At 46.7% G+C, this 17604-nt stretch overlaps 1 protein-coding gene across 4 annotated transcripts in view; it reads right to left on the bottom strand.

The window, feature by feature from the left end:
* The window catches only part of fer1l6 (fer-1 like family member 6), a 135627-nt gene that overhangs the window by 101524 nt on the left and 16499 nt on the right, over positions 1-17604 (bottom strand). For 3 of the 4 annotated variants that reach the window (XM_079733591.1, XM_079733589.1, XM_079733590.1), the window contains exons 5-21: positions 13021-13152; positions 12497-12559; positions 12257-12335; positions 11844-12000; positions 11457-11643; positions 11056-11157; positions 5622-5712; positions 5387-5504; positions 4659-4878; positions 4266-4374; positions 3877-4174; positions 3620-3737; positions 3344-3444; positions 3125-3224; positions 2880-2999; positions 2125-2277; positions 1827-1998 (exon numbers count right to left, since the gene is read on the bottom strand). In XM_079733591.1, coding sequence (XP_079589717.1) covers positions 1827-1998; positions 2125-2277; positions 2880-2999; positions 3125-3224; positions 3344-3444; positions 3620-3737; positions 3877-4174; positions 4266-4374; positions 4659-4878; positions 5387-5504; positions 5622-5712; positions 11056-11157; positions 11457-11643; positions 11844-12000; positions 12257-12335; positions 12497-12559; positions 13021-13152 — 2320 coding nt within the window. Of the gene's footprint in view, positions 1-1826; positions 1999-2124; positions 2278-2879; positions 3000-3124; positions 3225-3343; positions 3445-3619; positions 3738-3876; positions 4175-4265; positions 4375-4658; positions 4879-4952; positions 5313-5386; positions 5505-5621; positions 5713-11055; positions 11158-11456; positions 11644-11843; positions 12001-12256; positions 12336-12496; positions 12560-13020; positions 13153-17604 lie in introns of those variants that run through there. The other variant, XM_079733592.1, reaches the window with a different exon arrangement.

The raw sequence follows: 17604 nt of genomic DNA, 5'->3' as shown, positions 1-17604 counted from the left end.
CTTGGCAATAATTAGGGGCCGGAATGTCATTTTTGGCCATCCTATTCTTTATATTGAATATGTGTTTATTTCTTATTATATTTGGGGGTCAAGCAGTGAAGCTGCGAGACAACCATTGTTTTTGTACGTTTTCCTATTACTATTGGGGGTCAGGCAGCGAAGCTGCGAGACAACCATTGTTTTCGGACGTTTTCTTATTATTGGGGGTCAAGCAGCGAAGCAGCGAGACAACCATTGTTTTCGTACATTTTTCCTATTATTATTATTTACCTGCCATGGGAGTCTATGGCCTAGAACGCCTTGGTGAAAAGATGTGAAATTTGGCACACTGATTCAGGACAGTCCCATGAAGCAAATTTGAGGTCGCTAGCTCATGAGCTCCAGCACCAGCAACAGGTCAAAGTTGGACATGCATTCATGCTTATAACTTTTGACCCATTCATCCAATATTCAAAAACAGTTATCAGTTAACAGTTATCATTGGATTCCTTGGTCCAAGCCGAGTTCAACGCACCCTATGTTCTCGTTTTGTGCCATGCTGGATTTTCCACCATCTTGGTTTATTTCAAAAACCTTCAAAATCTATCTCCTATCCCAAATTTGGTCCAATCATCTCGAAACTTGGCACACATGATCTTCAGGCCATGCTTGACAAACAACATCCAACAGATTTTTCAAATTCAAAACTGTTTGGCCGCTACAGTCAATCAAATTCGACCGCGAAGTTGCCAAACAGGAAGTAAGCCAATATCTCAGCAGCCCTTTGACATATCATACACTCATTAAATTAGGGGACCTTTGACCTCTAGGGGGCGCTATAATTAATGAAGATGTGTTTCAACTCCTCTCTCATCACATGAGTATAATTCAAACTTATTTTCAATGTCTGGTCATACTGTCAGACCTCTTCATAGAGCTAATAAATTATTTATCATGGCAACATCAGAATTTGGCCGCCATGTTGAAAGATGTCAAAATCAATTGTACATATCCACAGGCCACAAATTGTGTCCAATCTTCATGAAACTTTCTATATATGATCTTCGGATCAGGCTGAACAAATGTGTCAAACAGCTTTTTCAAATTCAAAACCGTTTGGCCGTGACAGCTAATCATACTTGACGGAAAAGCCCCCAAACAGGAAGTAAGCCTGCAACTCTTTATCATATCCTAGCCAAACTTGGTACATCGACTCATGACATCATTCTGGTGACACCCAAACAATTTAGTGACCTTTGACCTCAGGGGGACGTCAAACAGGAAGTGAGCTCATATCTCTGCGAGGCCTTCATGTATCCAAACCAAACTTGGCTCATAGTCTTATGACCCTATCCTGATGATGCCCAAATAATTGGGCATCATCAGCGCCTAGTGGGATGTTGTTAGCAGCAAGTCTATTCCGGCTCTTAGAAAGCAACTTCAATGTATTTTCATTGTGATAACCATTTACCAATAGCTTTCATTGTAGGTGAAATTACTGAGACCCTGAGACGGTCGTCATGTAGCCACCTAACCCGATTATGTCTGTCCAGCGAAATTCGTTTATGGAGTCCTATTTTGCTTGACCCCCACATTGCTGCTCGCAGCTATATCATAGATTATTATTGCTTATATTAATAATATTAATTAAATTATCGGACGCTAAGGGGTGTCGTTTGGGACGCCCGCAAATTCACCCGAGAATGGCAGCCAGTGTCAGTCTCGCAATGTCACAATCGGGTGCAGACGCTGTAGAAACATATAATTTTGACCACCCGCATTTAAATGATTGTTTTCCACAGTTAATGCCCCAGAGACATCTCCAGAATGTTCCAGGTGCTTCTCACCTGCAGGTATCAGGTGTGTTGGGGGACCCAGGTGGTCCCAGCCCTCTGTGATGGGGGTGAACCCTGCAGGGAGGTCCTCCAGCAGGTGTCCAGACTCACTGCAGCTGCCCAGCCAAAGGTACACATCCAGCTTAGCTAGGACCGACCAGGGAGTCACACGCTTACCTGGGGACTACACACAAACACAATGTAGTCTATCTGGATAGAACCATTTCAAAAGTATAGCTATATAGTATCAATGTGTGTGTGTGTGTGTGTGTGTGTGTGTGTGTGTGTGTGTGTGTGTGTGTGTGTGTACCTTGAGGAACAGAGTGTGTATCTTGCCACAGTCCCTCCCTCTCTCTTCAGGGTTGCCTGAGAACAGGAGGTCTCTGGCCCTCAGCCGGCTGTAGGCCACTCGCTTGTTGTTGCTTAGCAACCACACAAACACATCTGGCAGTGTGTGCTGGGGCTATAACCAAAAAACACACAGTCATACAGGATGACCCTGGCGTCCCAGCACCAAACCAGATACAAACTGGTGAGCGAGAGGAAGACCCTAGGGCCCCCAGCACCCCGGTGGTCTGGGTTCCTGGAACAGTCAAGCCCCCCCTAGGGCCCCCACCAGCCCGGTGCTCAGGGCTCCCCTAGGGCCCCCAGTGTCCCTGTGGTCAGGGGAACATGTCCAGCCCTCCCTAGGGTCTCCAGCAGCCAGGTGGTCAGGGCCCATGCAACAGACTAGCCCCCCCATACTTTAAGCTCCTATGCAGCTTAAAGTGTGCATGCCCCTAGGACCCAACTACACCTGCTCCTTTAGAATTACACTAAGGACACTGATCCAGAGCCACTTACAGTAAGTGCATTTGTCAGAACATTTCTCCTGCGATGGGTTAGCCTGACCACGCAGCTTATGACCTTACTATCTGGATCTGGGAACATTTATATATATATATATATATAATACATCTCAAATATGGACTTGCTCATTGGTCAAAGCCAGGCTTCACTGTGACTCTACTGTGCCCTTCAAGACCTAGCTCCTGAAACAGAGACAGACAGGTAGATGGATAATACCTCCTCCACCAGGAAGTGGATCTGCCTGCACAGCTTGGTGGCTTCCTGCAGCAGACCTTTTATCCCTGATGAGTTCCTCTTCCTCTCGGTCATCACCTCCACCTCTGCAATAATACCCTCCTACACACACATGTACACACACACGGAATTTAATCACTAACAACATGTCCATTTGTGTGTGTGGGTGTGTGCTTGTGCGTGTGCATGTGCGTGTGTGTGTGTGTGTGTGTGTTAGCTCCTCCCACCAGTTCCTGTTTACACATGGTGAGTCGTTTCCGGTCCAGCTGGGTCAGGTGATTTCTCTTCAACTCGCTCAACTTGCTCTGCACTGTCACAATGAACTTCCTACACAAAAACACGCACGCACACACGGACGCATGCATGCAGGCACAGACACACACTTGTGTTAGTAGTGAAATAGCATGATTAATACTTCTCATACTCTGATTGGTTGGTTTGAATACCTGGCATCTAAACAAAAGCCTTGGAGAACAATCTTGAGGATTTGCTCCGCCCCCGGATTTGACTTCCTGTTCAGCTCTGCTGCTTCGGCCACGCCCTTTTCCTGAGGATTCCCAATCAGGACTCAATCAAGACCGACCAGTATAATTGTCTATAGAATTAATCCTAAATGTATGCCTAGTCTTTGTGTGTGTGTGTGTGTGTGTGTGTGTGTGTGTGTGTGTGTGTGTGTGTGTGTGTGTGTGTGTGTGTGTGTGTGTGTGTGTGTATGTGTGTACCAGGTGCAGAGCGATGTTCTCCAGCAGGTTGGAGGTGAACAGGCGGTAGGTTCTGTCCTCCCAATGACTGACCACCTGCACACACGGTTTCTGGCTCAGAGGCAGATGCATGTAGAACCTACACACAAACACACACCCACACACACGCATGCACGCCCACGCACACACACACACATACATGCACTCATGAATAAAACATACACACGCACACATACATTGAATTTGTTTTGTGTTTGTATATGATGAAGATGGCGTACTTGTTTCCCTGGGCAAGGAGGGGTTTCTCTGCAGGTGTGCAGGAGTCGGTCTTGGTCTGTGGGGGACACCTCCTCGGGGGGTCTGGGGTCACCCCAGCAAGCAGAGACCTCCTTGGAAGTTCAGGGGTGCATCCGCCCAGCGCAGACCTGCGATGGGAGTCAGGGGTCCCCCCAGTCAGGAGGGGGGAGGAGGAGGGAGAGGGGTTCAGCCTGTCCGGGTTCTCGGGGAGAGACCTCCTGCTGCTCCCGGAGCCCCCGCCCGACGGGCAGGGGTTCTCCAGCACATTGCCGTGGTTACCTGGAAGATGGATGCATCGGGCCTTGGTTACCATAGCAACACATCCCATAGTGACACCAGATACCCCCAGCAGAAAGGAGTGGAAACTGACCGACGGAAAGCTCAAAGCTGATTGGCTTGTCTCCAATCTTCCTGTCGATGAGCGTGGCTTCAAACACACAACCGAAGAGCAGGAAGCTTTCTTTGTCCTCCTCGTTCAGCTGAAACACAGCAACCCACACTCACTCTCTGACACATTCATTCTGCTAGGATTAGATTGTGTATTTCTCCCTCTTGGGGCGCAAATAGGAACAGCATATATGTTTTTCTATTGTTCGATGGGCTTCTTATGAGGTCATCAATAAGATAAATAATAAACAAGTGCATTTTCACAAACCACTTGACTCTTTGTCAGGTGAGCCTCATTAAGGAGGTTAAGGGCTAACAGTTAGGAATACGTTACATCGCCATCCCTCCCTCCACGTGAACCCTCCTCTCTCCCTACCTGTGGCGGGGGCTCTGCAGGTAAGACCTCTGCCTTCCCCTTGTCCTCGTCGGCACCCCCTCCTCCTGGTCCTCCTGCTCCACATGCAGTAGTCTTGACCTCCTTGCCCCCGCTCTTCCCCCCCTTGGACTCTTTTGGTTTGACCAATCGGTTGAGTTTGGGCTCCGAGCCCGTCCCCCCTGCCAGGATCTCTACTGCCAGCTCCAGGTAGACACGCCCCCTGGAGGAGCAAGGCACAGGTGAGTCTGGAGACACACCTGGAAGCACTCCTGGTAACAAAACCTGTAAACACACCTGGAAAAAACACCTGGAGCACACCTGGAGACACACCTGGAAACGCACCTTGATTCACAGCGGGAAACACACCTAGAAACACACCTGGAACATACCTGGAAACACACCCTGAAACACACCTTGAAATACACCTGGAAACACACCTGGAAACACACCTGGATGCACACATGGAGAAACACATGGAAAAACACCCTGAAACACAGCTGGAGACACCTGGAAACACACCTGGAAACACACCTGGAAACAAACCTGGAAACATATTGCACACCACCCATCTCTGGTGAATACAGGGTTCATTCATATGGTAATTAAACAGCATCTTAATGTCATATATGGTCATTAACTTGTGTGTTGATTTATATTGGTAATAAAGCAGTTGTAATATTGTGATGAGTTTGTTAAGGTACTGTAAATGATCCAGGTAATGTCTTCACCTGTAGGACACGCCCTCTCCTATGCCTTCGTTAAGCTCGGGGTTGTCGTCAACCAATGAGAAGTTACGGGCAGAGCCGTACAGATTAATCCAAGCCGGACCGAAGGTAGGCAGGAAACCTGGAGAGAGAGAGAGAGAGAGAGAGACAGAGAGAGAGAGAGAGAGAGAGAGAGAGAGAGAGAGAGAGATTAGCACTTTTTATCATCAACACTTTCTCTCTCTCTCTCTCTTCCTACCTTTGTCTCCATCCTGTTCATTGGATATGCGTCTCAGGTCAATGTAGTGGGTTCCTATGGCAACGTCATTCATACTGCCCTCATCCCAGACCTGGTGGATGGAGAGAGATAGAGAGTTATGTGTTGTCTTGCTCCTGGGATTAGGGTAGAACACCTTTTTGTGCTTTGATTGTCCTCTGGTTCACTTGGTTAATAGTTGGTTATCTCTGGTTAAAATAAGTTCCTAATTGGGACATATATGTGGTGCAGAGGAGGCTGGTCTATAGAGGAAGAGGAGGTTGGTCTATAGAGGCGGAGGAGGCTGGTCTATAGAGGCAGAGGAGGCTGGTCTATAGAGACAGAGGAGGCTGGTCTCTAGAGGCAGAGGAGGCTGGTTTCTAGAGTTAGAGGTGGCTGGCCTCTAGAGTTAGAGGAGGATGGTATCTAGAGGCAGAGGCTGGACTATGGAGGTAGAGGAGGCTGGTCTATAGAGGGTGGGCTATAGAGGCAGAGGAGGCTGGCCTATAGAGGCTGGTCTATAGGGGCAGAGGAGGCTGGTATCTAGAGGCAGAGTAGAGAAACTTAGAGTTTTAGTGCTTAGCATTTTAGTTGGTTGTGCTAATTCTAACTGTCATTGTTAGAAAGTGGTAGCTCGCTTAAGTTTTGTCACTTCCATGCGTCACAATTTGGGTGGCGCTGAGGCTGCATGAGCTTCTTTGTGCACTTAAGGGCAAATCATTGTTAGCGTCAGCTGTAGCGTCAGGACCCTCAAAACGATGACCCGGGAAAACAAAGACTAATGGTGCGTTTCCACCGAGCAGTGCGGTTAGGTCCGGTACGATTAGGTGCGGTAGGTGTACTACAGTAAGGTGCAGTTAGGTGCGGCTCAGTTACGGCTCGCGTTTCCACTGCCACTGCCACACACAGGGTTTAGATCTTCAGCAAGAAGCTTAACAAACTCAGAATGTTCAAGCAGCTCACACCATTATAGTGAAATTGCTCTACTGAATGTTAGATCTCTCTTACATCTTTTTATCAATGATCTTACTTGTTCATATAACCTTGATTTCTTGCTCTTAACTGAGACTTGGCTATGACTGGCAAACAATGTGTCTACCCTTATTTAATCAGCCCCCCCCCCCAAATTACAATTTCATGAGTGCCATCCGTTAAAACAAAAAGGAGGTGGAATAGCCACAATTTTGTATGCATATTTTCTGTGTCAGTCATAATTCGGTGACTTTGTCTTTTTTGAATACTTGAGCGCAATTATTAAGGGTTCTCCTCAGATTATATTATTGATCATTTACAGGCCACCAAAGCACTCAACGTTTTACAGGCCACCAAAGCACTTCTAGAAGAACTAGGTGAACTACTGTCTGCCATTTGTTTGACTACCGTCTGCCATTTTGTTTGACCGAGTATGACTGTGTCATAATATCTGGGGATTTCAATGTGCAAGTTCACAATCCAGAAAATGGCTATAATAATAATAAATGTAATCAGGTGGCTTAAATCCTACCTACTGTACAGGAGCTTCTTTATTACAGTTGGAAACTGTTCCTCAACATGAACATCTTTGACCTGTGGAGTTCCCCAGGGCTCAATCTTTGGTCCACAATTATTGAACCTCTACATGCTGCCGCTTGGTCAATTTATAAAGAAGAACTCAATCTCCTACCATAGTTACGCTGACGACACGCAAATGCATCTACCTCTAATGCCTAATGACTATATCCCCGTTGAAACTCTGTCATTGTATTAAAAAAATTGATAAATGGATGTCACAAAACTTTCTTCTGCTCAACAGAAACAAAACTGAGGTGGTAGTTTTTTGAAAGAAGGAGGAAAGGCGAAAGATTTCTGCCTTTCTTGGAAAAAAAAAAGGCTTAATAGCAAAAGATGTGTTAAAAAACATAGGTGTCCTTATAGATAATTATCTGAATTTTAGCAGTCACATCAAATCGGTCACAAAATCAGCATACTTTCATCTTAAAAAACTTCAACAAACTTAGAGGATTTATCTCAAAAGACGATCTGAAAAAAATCATACATGCTATCATCTCTAGTAGGATTTATTATTGCAATGTGCTTTTCACAGGACTTTCCAAACAATATTAAACCACTTCAAATTGTACAGAATAGTGCAGCCAGTGTCCTCACTAAAACAAAAAGAAGAGATCACATCACCCCAATCTTAAAGTCCCTGCACTGTCTCCCAATTAGCTACAGAATTAATTTAAAGCACTTTTGCTTGTTTTTAAATCTCTGAAAGGGGTTGGGCCAAACTACTGGCGTCACAGCAAATCACAACACAAGCAATTACTGCTGAAACCACCTGTCAGAACAAAGCAGGGTGAAACAGCTTTTAGCCACTATGGCGTCCATCTCTGGTACCAGCTTCCAGAGAACATCAGAAACTCCCAACTGTCGCCATTTGCAAAACTAGAGTAAAGACCAAACTCTTTCAGACGCTTTCTGCAGTTAATGCACATTGTTTTGAAGTCTTTTTAATTTATTTAATTTATTTTTAAATGGACTCTTTGCTGTTGGTGTTCAATGTATATACATTTCACATTTTACTTTCATTATTGCTAAAATTGTGAATGGTTTAATATATTTTTCCTTATTTTTTTGTGAAGCACATTGAATTGGCTGCGTGTATGTAATGCGCTATACAAATAAATTTGCCTTGCCTTGCCTTGACACTGGTGCCCTCAAGGCTCTGTATTCGGACCCCTTCTATTCACCATATACCAGATCCCTGGGCTCTGTAATCACATCACATGTTTTTTCCTATCACTGCTAGGTACAACCTACCTAAATTCACTCATGTGACCCCCCCTCGTACGGGACCTCCACTGGCTCCCTGTAGTAGCTCGAATCAGATTCAAGATGATGGTACTGGCATACAAGGCGGTCAATGGAACTACCCCTGCCTACCTCCAAGCGTTGATCAAATCACACACCCCAGCTCGAGCGCTCTGCTCAACTACTTCAGCTGGACGTCTGGTACCACCATAGCTAAGAGCAAGTAAAAGTCGATCATCAAAGTAATAAGTCTTCTCTGTTTTGGCACCGAAGTGGTGGAACGAACTCCCTGCCGAAGTAAGGACTGCAGAGTCACTCACCAGGTTCTGAAAAAGACTCAAGACTCACCTAAAAGTTCACCTAGACTCTACATAGCCACCCCGTCCCACCCCTCCTACTTGTTGTATGTTGCACGTCCTAGCAATTAATGTACGCACTTATTGCATGTCATATTTAGTTATAGTAATTAGTTATGTAGCATCTTGTCCTAGCTATCTTTGACAGCGATATATTTTTTCCTAGGGCTGGGCAAGTTAACGTGTTAAATACGCGTTAGCGTAATCTTTTTTTTTTGCTGTGATTTTGAAGAATGTCAACATTCATATCAGAAATCCTTTTAGTTTTTTAGTTCCACTTACTGCCTGCTTCAACTACAGCTAAGCGACAGCCTGTTTACCATTTCCAAATCTGTGGTGCTACTTATTTCAATTTACTACACTTGTGGTAACTGTTGGTTTACAATTGTACTAATTAACTGCCTGTTTACAATTACCAAATCTGTCAATAAAAAACACCCTCAAGATCACTTGGTCTAGTTTTTGCTTATTAAGTACATTTGGTATCAATGATAATGTGTCATTCCATTTGATAATCTCATTTAACTCCAATTGGAGTGGATTTAAAATAGAATTTTAAAAGTGTGATTAATCGTTAGTTAACTCACCAATACTATGTGATTAATCACGATTAAAAAAAATGTAACGTTGCCCAGCCCTAATTTTTTCACTTTCTTATGACAAAGGAGAAAGAGGCAGAGAAGAGAGATTAAAGTAAAAGAAAGCAACATTGGTTGAAATAAACCCTCACCAAATCTCAGTAGCATATATAAAATACTGTTCTCTCTTCTGATCATTTCAAAATGTAATCTTTAAACACCTGGCATATAACATGTCTTAAAGGGGCCCTATTATGCACTTTTTAACTGTTTATTATTTAATTTGTTTGACCTCATTGAATTGATTTACAACAATAAAGGGTGGTCTAGCACATTATTTTTCTCCTACTAGTATTAAAACCCCTTTGTGAAACACCCTGTTGCTTAGAATTTTGAGGCTTTTAGAATCTTGGTGCTGACAGGGTACTGACGTCTCTTCAGTGACGGGATCACTGCACTTCCTTCCTTGTTGACCGAGAACTGAATTATAGATGACATATTAAACCACGAGGTGTGAGTGTGATTAGCCATTACAAGACATTGGTCTTCAGAGACCTGCTCCTGGTCTTCAGACACCTGCTCCCGGTAGGAAGAGACCTGCTCCTGGTCTTCAGACACCCCCTTCTGGTCTTCAGAGACCCGGTCCCGGTCTTCAGAGACCCGGTTCCGGTCTTCAGAGACCTGCGCTCGGTCTTCAGAGACCCGGTCCTGATCTTCAGAGACCCGGTCCCAAACTTCAGAAACCTGGTCCCGGTCTTCAGATACCTGGTCCCGGTCTTCAGATACCTGGTCCCGGTCTTCAGAGACCCCCTCCTGGTCTTCAGAGTCCCACTCCCAGTCTTCAGAGACCAGGTCTTGGTCTCCAGAGCCCCCCTCCTGATGTTCAGCTCCCGGTCTTCAGAGAACCGGTCCTGGTCTCCAGAGACCCGCTCCCGGTCTTCAGAGACCTGCTCCCGGTCCGCAGGCTGGACTCGATGGAACAGGTCTGCAGTGAGCAGAACCTCACTGCCTAGTTGTTTCCACAGCTCCAACAGAAAAATTATATCTGAATATATCTGCTATATCTGCATATTACTTTACATTATTTTTTATTTTAAATCTCTTTAAATAATGGTCCTTTCATCTTCTTTTAAAGCCATATGAATGGACTGTTTGATGGTGCTGTGTCAATAAAAGTGCCTTGTACAACGTGTGTTTTTGTGTGTGCATGTGTGTGTGTTCAAACCAACATCTATTTGATGAATGAATGCTCCGTCCACAGAAAGAAAAGATGCCTTCCATCCTCCAACCTCTAAAGTCCCCCAGTGGTTAGTGAGGCACTGCAAGCCCAACCTCTGAAGCCCCCCAGTGGTTTGTGGGGCCCCGCCAGCACAACCTCTAAAGTCTCCCAGTGGTTATGGAGGCACTGCCAGACCCACTATAAAGGCACTTTGATCTACCATGAGCAGCCAGGAGCTAGCTGGGGATAATGTTACGACGATGATGAGGATGATGTGGTGAGGATGATGGGATGAGGATGATGTGGTGAGGATGATGTGGTGAGGACGATGAGGATGATGTGGTGAGGATGATGTAATGACGATAATGTGGTGAGGATGATGTGATGAGGATGATGTGGTGAGGATGATACGGTGAGGATGATGTGATGAGAATGATGTGATGAGGAGGATATGATGAGGTTGATGCGATGAGGAGAACCCCAACCCTCACCTGGATCTTCATCCTCTGACAGAGCGGAGGGAACATCTCCCTGAAGACGATCTGTTCGTTCCACACGGGGTCCGCCGTTGACTTCTGGGTGGATGTGCGGCCCTGGCGTTACAGCAAAAGATCAGACAAAGTGAGAATGTTAACGGAGCTGGAGGTATGATGGGAGAGCTGGAGGAGAGATCAGAGGATAACCAGATATTTGGAACGCTCCCTCCCTCCCTCCCTCCCTCCCTCCCTGCTTAGTGTTGAAGAACTCTGGAGAACTCCATCCACACACTGGGGACTGATTGGTCAGAAATGCGCCAGCAGCGTTTCACTAATAACACACCAATAATAATTTCTACCAAAGGACCCTGAAGCTACATTAGTTAGCGTAGCACATAGCATGAGGATGGACTGACGGTCTGCCTGAAAAAGCTGACCACCACGTAGGGGTCGATGAGCGCTGTGGCGTCTCTGATGAAGGCCTTGGTCACGTTGGCCATGATGCTGGAGTTGTTGCGGGGCAGGCCTTCTGCCCTGAAGACCCGGACGTAGAAGCTGGCCCAGGGCCGATCCCCCGGCAGACCCTCAGGGAGCAGCAGGTTCCTGGGGACAGTTGCATTCTGGGTCATGGAGGATGCCCGTGGGCCTTGGGCAGCAGATGTTATCATTCAGATGAATATGATGCTTCACTGATCCTGGATCAGTAAACGTGTCTCATTGGTGTGTTCAACAAGTGTGATCTATCTGATCACCATGCTAACGAGACCTTCAGATGTCTGGAGGTTGGTGGTACTAAATCTCACTTCTCGATCTCTTCCTCCGCATCGCTGGCCTTCTGTCCAGGGGGCATGGCATCACCCTTCCCTGACACGCTGATGTCACACTTCACGTAACCTTTGACCCCTGTGCTGAGGTTACTCGGGTCAGTAAGAACCGCCCACTTATTGGTGAACTGGTGACCTAGAGAGAGGAGAGGAGAGGGGAGAGGAGAAGAGGAGAGGAGGAGAGGAGCGGGGAGCGGAGGAGAGGAGAGAGGAGAGGAGAGGATGAGTAAAGTGGAGGAGAGAAGGAGAAGAGAGACCAAGTAGGGTCTGTACCAAAAAACTATCTTTACGGCAACTAGTCTACTGTAGCAAACCTAGCCCTAGATGGGGCGAGGTAGAGCAGGCAGAGCAAGGTGAGAACCTAATGAGAGTGTGGATGAGGAACGGAGCACCTGGCTGCCGATAAACTGTGCCCACGTCAAGCTTGAAGGTCCCAACAGAAAAACTCCTTAACATCTTGGAATGGACCACCTAGAGAGAGAGAGAGAGAGAGAGAGAGAGAGAGAGAGAGAGAGAGAGAGAGAGAGAAACAGGCAGAGGGAGAGTAATGTTTGCTCTATTCTAAAGTGAGTGGATCAATATATTATCTTGGATCAAAAGGTAACTTCTGGTTGGTTGATGAGTCGACTTACTGATAGCCGGATGACCTTGTCGAAGAACAGCTCTTGATGGGCAAAGAAGTCAAACACAAAGTACTGCAGAAGAGAGAACAAGCCTTAGCATGAGCACTAGCATGAAGGTTAGCATGAGCACTAGCATGACGGTTAGCATGAAGGTTAGCATGAGCACTAGAGTGAGGTTAGCATGAGCACTAGAGTGAGGTTAGCATTAGCATGAAGGTGAGCATTAGCACTAGCATAAAAGTTAGGATGAGCATGAAGGTAAGCATGAGCAGAAGAGTGAAGGTTAGCATTGGCATTAGCATGAAGGTGAGCATGAGCACTAGCATAAAAGTTAACATGAGCAGGAGCATGAAGGTCAGCATGAGCAGGAGCATGAAGGTTAGCATGAGCAGGAGCATGAAGGTTAGCATGAGCACTAGCATGGAGGTGAGCATGAGCACTAGAGTGAAGGTTAGCATGAGCACTAGCATGAAGGTTAGCATGAGCACTAGCATTAAGGTTAGCAAGAGCATGATAGTAAGAAGAGCCTGTACCTCGTTGAAGAAGGGGGCATTGGTTCCCTCTTTAACGGACGTCTGTTTCCTCTCGTCTCCGATCTCGATGACCACGCTGGGGTCCATGTTCTCACCCACCAGCTGCCTAGCCTCAGTGATGTTTACAGCCACCTGAGACACACACACACACACACACACACACACACACGTCATTGTGTGATGCCCTAATGAAAGACACATCTGTGTCTAACACTGTCTAACACCATGTCTAACACTGTCTAACACTGTATAACACTGTGTCTAACACCATGTCTGAAACTCTCTAACACTGTGGCCTACACCGTGTCTAACACTGTCTAACACTGTTACAGTTTTTCTCGATTGTATACACAGAAAGGATTTAACTATGCACACAATTCCGAAAACTTGAAGCTCATGTATCAACTACACGACTCCAGACTGCTAAACTCTAAGCACAATTCCACTGTTTTCACACATGTAGAAATTCTAAATCACATTTTTAACATTTTAAACTCTAAGCACAAATCTCATCATTTAGCACCGTTGGTTCATCTGAAAACACTGGCCTTCAAAACGTAACAACTAATTACCAATAAGTCTAACTCACTTCTCACCTGTCCAAACTCAACACTTCAATCATGTCTCAGAGCATAAAAGAGGCCTCAGGTGAGCTCTACTGTGTAGTATTAGAGGTAATACGGTAATACGTCGGAACGTTCTGTATACATGTAACCTAGGCAACGAGGGCAGAGGGGCATAAAAAAGAACGGAGTTCATACCATGCAGTCACGTCGCTACGAGTCTCCTTGATGTCTTAATATATGTTGCAAGGCCAACTGAACATGGTGTCAGAAGTTAAGACAGTGAGCTGCCAAGTGGTAGTGGTATTCGCTGAGTTAGGTTAGATAAGCCAGTCAGTGAGTTAGCGTTAGCAGCTTGACGGCGGGAACAACGATGGCTCAGTACCAAGTTAAGCCTCCGGAGCCGTTTTCGTTCAAGGCAGAAGAGTGGATGAAATGGATAAAAACGATTCGACAGATTTCGCATCACGTCTGGAATGGACGCTCAGGACGAGGAAAATCAGGTCAATGCGTTGATTTACACAATGGTAGAACAAGCAGAGGACATTGTAGTTTCTCTACATTTAAACGCAGAAGAGGCGGGAGACTATGGTGCCGTTGAAAATAAGCTGGACGCACATTTCGTAACGCGCAGGAACATTATATTCGAACGGGCTAAGTTCAACCAGAGGCAACAAGAGGTCGGCGAGTCAGCAGACAGCTTCCACACCGCGCTGCATTGCCTTGCTGAGTACTGCGGATACGGTGCTCTACACGACGAAATGGTGAGAGATCGTCTAGTCGTGGGCCTGAGGAATAAACGCCTTTCAGAACAGTTGCAGATGGACCCTGAACTGACGTTGGAGAAGGCAATTAACAAGGCACGACAAAGTGAGCAGCTAAAGAAGCAACTCGAAATGCTAAAAACAAACTTTAAAGCAGAAGCCAGTAGCACTCAGCTAGACAGTATGCAATCGTGGCAGCGCAGCGGCTCAAAGCAAAGCATGCAGCGAGATAGGCAGACATTTCATAAAAAGACACTGGAAAGACAAACACAATGTAACAGATGCGGGGACACACAAGGGCATCATCCGCAGCAGTGTCCAGCTAGAGAGGCTGTGTGTAACCAGTGCCGAAAGAAAGGACATTATGCTAGAGTCTGCCAAGCTAAAAAGAAACCGGGAGTTCATGTAGCTGCAGTGACTGAGGAAGACAGCGATGAGGAATACAGCGATGAGGACGTTGCGTTCTTGGGCTCTGTGGAGTCCACAGGTGCCTGCCCATGGATGACAGAGGTAAGGGTGGACAATCAAAAATCAGTGTTTAAGATAGACACTGGAGCAGATGTCACTGCAATCCCAGCAAAGTTGTACACCCAGGGCCAGTTCAGCAAACTTTCCAGAGCCACAAAGACTCTTTATGGACCAGGAGGGACAGCATTAAAGGTGAATGGAAAATTTACAGCTACTCTCAGTAAGGGTAACAAAAGCACACAAGAGGAAGTTTATGTTGTTGATGGGCTACGTACGCCACTCCTGGGTGGACTAGCCGCCATGACACTTCAACTGGTTGCTCGTGTGAATAACATAAGCCTGGATACTAAAGAGACTGTGAAAAGAGAGTTTCCAAATCTTTTCTCTGAAAATGGAGGGAGAGTACACCATTGTGCTGAAGCCTGGAGCAAAGCCCTTTTCTCTCTCGACCCCGCGACGCATATCCCTCCCACTCATGCCAAAGGTGAGAGAAGAGCTCACTCGCATGGAGCAGCAAGGAGTGATTTTGAAGGTGGAGGAGCCTACAGCATGGTGTGCACCCATGGTTGTGGTGCCCAAGAGCTCTGGCAGAGTCAGGATTTGCACCGACCTCACGGAGCTGAACAGGTCAGTGATGAGGGAGAAGCATCCGCTACCATCTGTTGAGCACACTTTAGGACAGCTTGCAGGAGCCAAGATCTTTTCTAAACTCGATGCCAATGCTGGATTCTGGCAGATTCCGCTATCCGAAGAATCCTCTCTCCTCACCACCTTCATAACACCATTTGGGCGGTACTGCTACAACCGTCTCTGTTTTGGAATTTCGTCCGCTCCAGAGCACTTCCAAAAACGCATGTCTCGAATCCTCGAGGGCCTGGAAGGTGTTGTATGTCAGATGGACGATGTGCTCATATGGGGTGCCACGCAGAGTGAGCATGATGAGAGGCTAAGGAAGACATTGACACGTCTGCAGGAGGCAGGGGTGACACTCAATGACAAATGTGACTTCTCAAGGAGCAGGATAATGTTCCTGGGACAACTTATCGACGCCACTGGAGTCAGTGCAGACCCTGACAAGGTGGGCGCTGTGAAAGCCATGGCAGAGCCCAGTAACGTCAGTGAGGTGAGGCGCTTCTTGGGAATGAACAATCATCTGGGAAAATTCCTGCCTCACCTGGCGGAGAAAACGCGCCCTCTCAGAGATCTATTGAGGAAATCAAACATGTGGGCCTGGGGTCCACAACAGCAGCAAGCCTTTGAACAGATTATGGCTGAGCTTACAACACCGCCGGGTCTTGCCTTGTATGACCCAAATGCAGACACACTTGTCTCAGCAGATTCATCTTCATACGGCATGGGTGCTGTTCTCCTCCAGCGACGAAATGGAAAAGACTGGAAGCCGGTGGCATATGCTTCGAGAGCCCTGAGCAACACCGAACAGCGGTATGCTCAAATCGAAAAAGAAGCTTTAGCCACAACATGGGCCTGTGAGAGATTTGCAGAGTTCCTTATAGGAAAGGACTTCCACGTAGAGACAGATCACAAGCCTTTGGTTCCCCTGCTAGGCTCAAAGAGTCTGGATGAACTGCCACCTCGCATACAGTGTCTACGTATGCGGCTGATGAGGTTCTCTTACACCATCTTACATGTGCCAGGCAAGGACATCGCCACCGCTGACGTGCTCTCCAGAGCGCCAATCGAGAACAAAGCGGAGGGCTTACAGGAAGAAGAGGTGAGCCTGTACGTGGACACTGTGATGGCAAACCTGCCAGCTACAGACAAAAGACTTAAAGAAATAGAAACACATCAGGACAAAGACACTGTATCCCACACACTGAAGAGATACTGCAAGGAGGGCTGGCCTGATAAATTCTCCATACAAACAGCATTCCGTCCCTACCTGCCGTTCTCAGGTGAGCTAACAGTTAATGAGGGTTTGCTACTTTATGGCTGTAGAATAGTAATTCCAGTGTCACTTAGAGCAGAGATGCTGAACAAACTGCATGAGGGCCACCTGGGACTCACTAAATGCAGAGAGAGGGCCAAGCAATCTGTGTGGTGGCCAGGCCTTAGCAAAGACCTGACACAACTGATAGAGAACTGTAATGTATGCAGTCGGGAGAGAACCAACTTTAAAGAAACACTGCAACCCACTGAGTTCCCGGCAAGACCATGGTCCACTGTGGGGGCAGATCTATTTCAGACAGAAAATAATAAGCACTATCTGGTCATTGTAGACTTCTTTTCCAGATTCTTTGAAGTAGCCAAACTCACTTATACAACATCTGAGGCGGCGGTGGAGCACTTCAAATCCATATTTGCACGTCATGGCATACCAGATGTGGTGCGCTCAGACAATGAGCCACAATTTGCATCCGAGGACTTCAGAAAGTTTGCACGAGAGTGGGGTTTCAGTCATGTCACATCCAGCCCCCACTTCCCACAAAGCAACGGTGAGGCAGAGCGGGCCGTTAGGACAATCAAAGGTGTCCTGAAGAAATCCAGTGACCCTTACCTTGGCCTCATGGCCTACCGCGCCGCTCCTCTGGCGAACGGACACAGTCCAGCAGAGCTCCTCATGGGCAGAAACATTAGAACACCTGTCCCTGTCATCCCATCTCAGCTTAACCCGGGCTGGACAGACATAAACAGCCTAAAAATAATTGAACAAGCATACAGACAGAAGCAGAAACTGAACTACGACCGTCGTCACAGAGCTCAAAACCTGCCACTCCTCCGACAAGGTGACCATGTGTGGGTCAAGGACATCCTTGAGAGAGGCACAGTGG

The sequence above is a fragment of the Pollachius pollachius genome (genome assembly GCF_949987615.1).
Source record: "Pollachius pollachius genome assembly, chromosome: 3".
Lineage (NCBI taxonomy): Eukaryota > Metazoa > Chordata > Actinopteri > Gadiformes > Gadidae > Pollachius > Pollachius pollachius.
This window is presented reverse-complemented; position numbering and strand designations above follow the sequence as displayed.